Here is a 7,599-nt window from a genome sequence, read left to right as displayed (position 1 = left end):
ACACACACACACACACACACCCTATCCCTCACTCTCTCCCCTCCCACTTCGTTTAAGATGCTACTTAAAAGATGACTTTTTACTAAGATTTTGATTACCTGCCCGAATACTTTGTTGTGTGGCTTTGTATCAAATTTTGTTCTAAAGCTCCTGTGACACATTTTGGGATCTTTTATTACCTTAAAGAATATATATCATGCAAGTTATTTCAGATTTGTATAAGTAAAGCAAGCGCCAGCAATACAAAATGACTTGATAAGGCAACAATTATGCATTTTCAAGCAATTATTAATGTCAAGCAGTTGCATTATTTGATTTTAATTCAAAAATTTCATAACCATGCGAATAGCACAATTCCATCGCCATGTTTGTCATAAGTTGGATGTTGAGCTGTTACAATGTGAAGGTGGGGAAAGGGATGACCGTTGCCACACAAGTTTGGAAGCAATATCTCCAGAGGTACTCAATTAAGTGGTTTCTGGAAATTATATCATTGCATACCTGCCTGTGGTTCCTCATAAAACATAGATGTGATCTTTTTCATGTAGCAGTCACATTTTGTTTTATCCTTTTCACAAGGATTAAGATGGGGGTGGAGAGTTATGGTGGCTGATTATTTTAAGGCACTTTGATTGATTTGTTGAATTGCATTTGTTCTTAGAAATTTGACAAGTTACAATTAACATATTTGAATCACATTAAACAGATTTGTATTTCGGCCAATCATGTGGAAGAAGTTTAGACCGTATTTAAAGTTAGAGACATGAGTTATAGTGCGTTTTGTCTGAAATATGGTAGATAGCCAAGTACACATTCCTATTGAATACAAAGTTACTCTCCCATAGGATTGTTTGTGGTAACTCAGATGATGCACTAATTACACAGACAAGAGTGCTAAACCATATATAAAAAGTATTATAGACTTACTGGTTGTGACCTTTTACAACTGATATGTGATTGTTGAGTGAATTAATTAAAAGATTCATTGATACTTAAGTTGGAGATTAGAAGTTTGGTTTGTCAGAAGGCCAGTTAAAAGCCTGCAGATGTGGTTTTGGTATGTTGTGTTTATGCAGACCTTCTTCCACGCATGATAAATTAATCCCTTTGTTGTTTTATACTTTTTAAGTAAGAGACAGAAATTTACACTGTCACATTTCAAATATTATACATTTTCTAAATTTGTCAAGTAGATTCTATATATTTTAGAGCAGTTCTCTATTATTCAAATGTAATTTATATATTGTTTGCTTTGTACTGATTTTTCTGTTTGTAATCTGGATGTATCTGTTTGTAAAATCTGTGTGACCGCCAATTTGATATTTCATCAAAGCTATTAGCATAGATGCAAAAAAGTTTACAGGGCACAAATTTATTTGTTTTATCTGCATTGGGTGAGGAGCACATCATTTATACACTTATACTCTACATATGCAAAGCATTGAGAGATGCATTGTATATATTTGAAATGCTGACATGTGAACCTAGTAGTGCCCAGTGCTTTCTTTTAATTGCTTGGTAATGTTTGCATAGTGTTACATTGGATATGTGGCACAGAAATGGGCCTTTGGCTCAACTTGGCTGTGTCAGTGTTTATACTGCACTTCTTCGCCCAGCTCAAGGAAGGCATTCGAATGAGAGGAGGACCAAGGAAGCACTTAAAAGACTTCTGAAAAGTTTACATGAAGAATTGCAAAATAGACATCAATGACTGGGAGACTCTCGTTCAGAAGAAACCAACTTGGAGGAAGCTCCTGTATGAGAACACCCATCAGCAAGAGGGAATGTGGAAAAGGAACCTGAGGAAGGAATGCTAGTGATCCCGAGGCCAAGGACCAACTCCATCTCCTAGAAACACCTGACAAATGTATGGTTGGAGATGCAGCTCTAAGATCAGGCTTATCAATCACACAGGGACCCACAGAACCCATTGCCAGTGAATTGAATTTCTTAGGTAGACAATCATATTCATTAGTGAGTGATTGCCGACGACGACAATAGCTCCATCTCATCTAAGCCTACCTTTGTAATAATTTATTCCCTTCTACGTCATATGAATTTAAATCCACAGTTGCTGTGTTGGGAATTGAATTCATCGCCCCAGAGTATTAGCCTGGCCTTCTGGATAAATAGCTCAGTTCCTTTACTGCTTATGCCACTGTCTCCCCTAAATATCTTTTCCATCATACGGAAACCAGAAAAATTTAAGTGTGGTCTAAATGAGATATGATACAGGTTTAGCATAACTATCCTACTCTTCACTTCCATCTTTCTAGAAATAAAACCTAGTGCTTGGTTTGCTCTTTTTACAGCCTTCCTAACCTTGGCACAGAATTTGATGTATTTGTTGTCTGAGATCCCTTTGTTCCTTTACCTGATGTGAACGTGCACCTTTAAAGTAATGAGAAATCTCCCTGTTCTTCCTTCCAAAATCAGTTATCTTTTGCTTATATATGTTGAACTTCATTTGTCAACTATTTGCCCATTCTGTGTGTTTATTAATGTTCTCCTGTAATTTGTTGCACTTTTCCCAGTATTGAGATTCCAACAACTATTCTCCTCCTTCCCCCTCACCCCCAAAACAAAATGTTGATCTTTGAAGCTGTAGGCTTAAGGTGAGAGGGGAAAGATTTAAAAGGGACCTAAGGGGCAACTTTTTCCAGCAGAGGGTCGTGCGTGTATGGAATGTATTGCCGGGGGAAGTGGTGGAGGCTGATACAATTATAACATTATAAAGGTATCTTGCCCCTCTCACCTTAAACCTATGCCCTCTAGTCCCAAACCTTGGGGGTGTCCATATCATGCAGCAAGGGCAGGCTCTGAGCAAAATTTGCAACGAAAAATTGGTATAAGGAAGACAAATAAATACCATCTTCTCTTGTAATGATAACTGGTTTCAGTTTGGCAGATGACAAGGGGCAGTGACTTTACTAGCACTTTTGAACTAAAAAATTGACTTGTGGTATGAGCACACCTGCAGAAAGAGAAACAAATGTAGTGAAAATAACAAGATGCTTGTTATTATCCCCTCTCTTCTGTGCTTCCAGTAACAATAGCACCTTTTAGGTAATACTGTGATTGAAGCCATCTGCTATCTGCTCCAGTTATGATTTTTGCACAATTACATAAGCAAGGTTAGATGAAAATTGTAAACTTTGATTGGGTATGACTTATCTTTACAAAGATTAAGCTGCAATAAAAGGATGTTTGTTGCAAAGACATTTACAGTGTTGTGTTCTCCTGTAGGTCTGGATCTCCTGTCCCCAAACTCATTACCTAGGAATCTGTGCAAGTTATTATTCTACCCTCTGGGACATTGTCATCACTGCAGCCAGCCAATGTTTACCATCGTCTATCCTAAGTGTTTTCCTTTGACAGAGACCCCAATGGCTGCCTTGTATAATGGGTAATTATAAATAAATTGATCTTGTGTTTGAGTATCCATTTGAGACTTTCAGTGAATGGGAAACCATTAACACCTAAAAGGGAAGCACACGTTTTGTTTTATTTGATTAGCTTATTAGATTGCATCAAATGTACAAATGTTCTGAACCAAAAGGAGAACAGTTTTGGAGATATTGTTTTACTGATGTTTTATACTTTTCCATTTGTTATTCAGATATTAGGTAGTTTGAATTAAGCATGGTAGACACGCGGTATCTGATGAGGCCTGATGTATACTTCTGGAACTCCTGTGAAGATAATTCAAATTTTTCTTGTGATGAACATTTGAGTACACTACATTTACGAGGTTTTGAAGGTCTTGCCACCAGTAGTCCCTGTAGGTTTAGGCTGTTCACAGGCTGTTCCTTTTAAGATGGTATGTTCATGGTCACACAACAAAAACATAATGTTATTGTGCGGTGAGATAAACAGGAAGCATAGCAAAGAAAATTTAGAGGAATCAACACCTCACTGATCTTTAAGGGACTGTATTCTCTCTCTAGTTGCTCTTTTGCTGTTAATGTACTTGTAGAATATGTTGGGATTATTCTTAACCTTATCTGCCAAGGCTATTTCATACCCTTTCTTTGTCCTCTCGATTTCCCGCTTTAGAATGCCCTACACTCTTTATTCTCTTCAAGAGATTCATTTGATCCCAGTGGACTATATCTATGATTCTTTCTTATTCTTGACAAGAACCTTAATATCTTTATTCATCCATTTTCCCAGCTCTTACCAGCCTTACCCTTCACTCTAACAGGAACATAATGCCTCTGGACTCTCGTTAATACACTTTTGAAAGCCTCCCACTTGTCAGTTGTCCCATTACTTGCGAACAGTCTACTCCAATCAACTTTTGAAAGTTCTTGTCTCATACCACTAAAATCTGCCTTACTCCAGTTAAGAACTTTAACTTTTATGGAAGGCTTATCCTTTTCCGTAACAATTTTAAAATCAATAGAATTATGATCAGTGTTCCCAAAGTGCACTAACACTTCAGTCACTTGCTCTGCCTTATTTCCCAAGAAAAGGTCAAGTTTTGCTCATTCTCTAGTAGGTACATTTACATATTGATGAAGAAAATATCCTTGAACACATCTCACAAATTCCTCACCATCCAAGCCTTTAACACTATGGCAGTCCCAGTCAATGGTTGGAAAATTAAACTTCCCTACTATTACAACTCTATTATTCTTACATATACTTGAAATTTCTCCACATATTTGCCCGTCAGTTTGCTTCTGACTATTGCGGGGTGGAAAGGGGCCTATAAGTACAATCCCATCAGTGTGATCATCCCTTTCTTATTTTTAATTTCTGCACATATAGTTTCACTGGACAATCCCGCAGAAATGTCCTCTCATTACAGTAGTAACATTTTCCTTAATCAAAAACACTGCTCTCCCACCTCTCTGCCTCCCTTTCTAACCTTCCTATAGCATCTGAAACACAGAACATGCCAGTCCTTCCCTTAGCAAGTTTCAGAAATAGCTATAATGCCCTAGTCCCGTGTTCCCATACATACCCTGAGTTCATGAGCCTTACCTGTAAGATTCCTGCGTTGAAATAAATGCAGTTTAATTTTTCAGTTACCTCGTTCTCTGACTTATTGTTTTGTCCCTTTTCTAATTAACTTGCTCCTTTCTGATTCAGAACCACCCTCATCTGTCTTACTATTTTTACTATTACATGGGAACACCCCCACCACCCCCTCTCTACTAGTTTAAAGACTCCTGAAATAGAAATGCAAATCTCCCTGTCAGAATATTGGTCCCCTTCCAATTCAGATGAAACCCACCCCTTTTGAACAGGTCTTCCCAAGAAGAGATCCCAATGATCCAAAAATCTCAATCTTTGCACACTGCACCATCTCTTTAGCCATTGATTTATCAGCCCTATCTTTTTATTCCCACTCTCATTAGAACGTGACACCAGGAATAAACCAGAGATTACTACCTTTGAAGTTTTGTCTGTGCCCTTGACAGAAGAGTCCCTTATAACACTTATTTTTTAAAGTCTTGACAAACACTGCTTAACATAAGATTCATTCGTAGTGCCCAAAATATGACTGCCACTTCTATTTTCCTCTAAGAGACTATCCCCTTCACCAGTAGCCAGAACGGAATATCTGTTTGAGAGAGGAATAGCCATAGGAGACTTCTGAACTACCTTCTTACCTTTCCTGACAATCACCCATCTCTCTGACTGATCCTACTGCATAACCACCTTTCTAAATCCACAAACCGTTACACTCTGTGTCTCTTGAATGCCCTCAATGACATTAAGCCTAAAAAGAAGCACTTAAAAACACCTTCCACAAAAAAAAACACCCCTCCTTACCCACATACTTTAATCTTAAGTATGCAAAAGATTAAAAAATTGAACATTTCAATTCTTAAAAAAGAACCAATCACCTAGCTGAAACTCTCATCAACCGAAAAAAGCTGCCTCAAGTCCTCTATCAGTCAAGTTTAAAATCTCCAGATGAACAAAAGAAAATCTCTCTAGAACCATTGAACAAACACATGGACAGACTTCTCCCACAAGCTCTGTGTATAAAACAATCTCCTTCTTCACGTTTGCTTTTTAATTCATCTCCAGATCAACACTCAACAAAAATGTGGAGGCCTCTCCCACAAACTTTGTGTGAGGGAAAAAAAGTCCTCCTTCGTGTTTTTTTCTTCGTGATTTTTTGGACTATAGAAGTTCCAAAAAAATGATTTAAAATAAAGATTTTTTGCTTCTGCTATGTAATAACTATAAGAAATCCACAAAGAAAGCCTACAACTTGGGAGCAGCTGCAAAATCCATGCTGCTGTTATTCCGCCATGTTTTTATAAATCAATTCTGAGACACTCCTAGTGTGCGTGATTCACTGTATTGCCATGGTGTACTTACCAACTTTGCATCTATTTGATACTGTCGCAATCATTCATGACCTTCCACTGCCATATTTATAGTTCATTGCTGAAAAACTGTGTTAAATATTTGTGAATGGAGTTCTCGAAATATTTTGCACTGAAATTAGGGAAATAAAACTTGAGGTGGTTGATTTACAAGTGTTAGAGCATAAAATGGGCAACAGTATTAACCCTGTATAAGCAATACTCAGTGAAAACAGTTTATATCCAGGTTAGTGAATTCTACTCAAGTAATTCTGGAATCAAAACAAACCTGTGCAGGTATAAGCTGTAGCTGTTGACTAAGAATTAAATCTTATTTCATCAATCAAGGTATTTCTTGTGAATAGCAAGGTTATGATTTATCTCTTTTTATAGGAGGACAAAAATGAGCTTTGTAGCATACTGTTGCTCCATCAAATGTCTACGGGTTTTTGACTTGCTTAGCTGACATGTCGTGACAAGGAGTAACTTGGCGGACACGTTGGGAGGTGGGAAAGTTGCGTTGAATGGCAAGGTTCTGAAAGCGATTCTGTTGGTTAACTTCCATCTCACCTCAAAATACAGTTGCAAGATTACAACAAGCTGTCAGAAAAGTTTGCACCGATTATGATTCTTTTCGGTTTGTACTGAAAACGATTATGAATCACACCTGTGGGAAATTATTCATTTCCAGTGAAGAAATCTGTCATTTATAAATGTCAAATGCTGACGTACTTTGTAAGTCTGTAACCTGAAGGATGAAATATAATGTAAGCACAAGGGGAAGAACCTACAAAGTAAGAAATAAAAGGAAGATCATTTTGGCATAACTACTTGAAAGTCAAAGCAGACTTTGTGGGCTACTTAATTGCATGACATTTGTCTTCATAATCATTGTTCTCTCTTACTTGTCAAAAAGGGCAGTAATCACTTGGTAATAAACCATAATTTCATCTCAAATAAAATAATTATATAATGAAACAATCAGTAACAAGCAGTTTGCCTGAAGAAAATTACACAATATATGTTTACATGGAGGTCTGTTTTCAAAATAAATGGGTTATCCAATTCTGCTAAATTTCTATACATATGTGTAGATATGTATACTTTATCTTGTTAGTATTTTCAGCTGGGTTATGGAAAATATTGTTTGAAGTGCAGAAGTTTTTCTTTATACAGTAATGTTACATAATTTCTTATGCAGTAAAAGTGTTCACGTGGAAGTTGCTGATCGTATATTAAATGGTCATGTTGCATAGGATATCAGTATAAT

At 37.0% G+C, this 7,599-nt stretch overlaps 1 protein-coding gene across 1 annotated transcript in view; it reads left to right on the top strand.

The window, feature by feature from the left end:
- The window catches only part of lrrc28 (leucine rich repeat containing 28), a 44,129-nt gene extending 36,957 nt beyond the window's left edge, over positions 1 to 7,172 (top strand). Inside the window, exons 6-7 of the mRNA XM_048615830.1 lie at positions 3,247 to 3,406; positions 6,723 to 7,172. Of these exons, the coding sequence (XP_048471787.1) occupies positions 3,247 to 3,406; positions 6,723 to 6,795 (233 nt within the window). The 3' untranslated portion in view covers positions 6,796 to 7,172. The remainder of the gene's footprint in view (positions 1 to 3,246; positions 3,407 to 6,722) is intronic.
- The last annotated feature ends 427 nt before the right edge of the window (positions 7,173 to 7,599 follow it).

The sequence above is a fragment of the Rhincodon typus genome, chromosome 33 (assembly GCF_021869965.1).
Source record: "Rhincodon typus isolate 14 chromosome 33, sRhiTyp1.1, whole genome shotgun sequence".
NCBI lineage: Eukaryota > Metazoa > Chordata > Chondrichthyes > Orectolobiformes > Rhincodontidae > Rhincodon > Rhincodon typus.
Note: the sequence above shows the minus strand (reverse complement) of the source record. Positions and strands in the feature narration are given on the sequence as shown.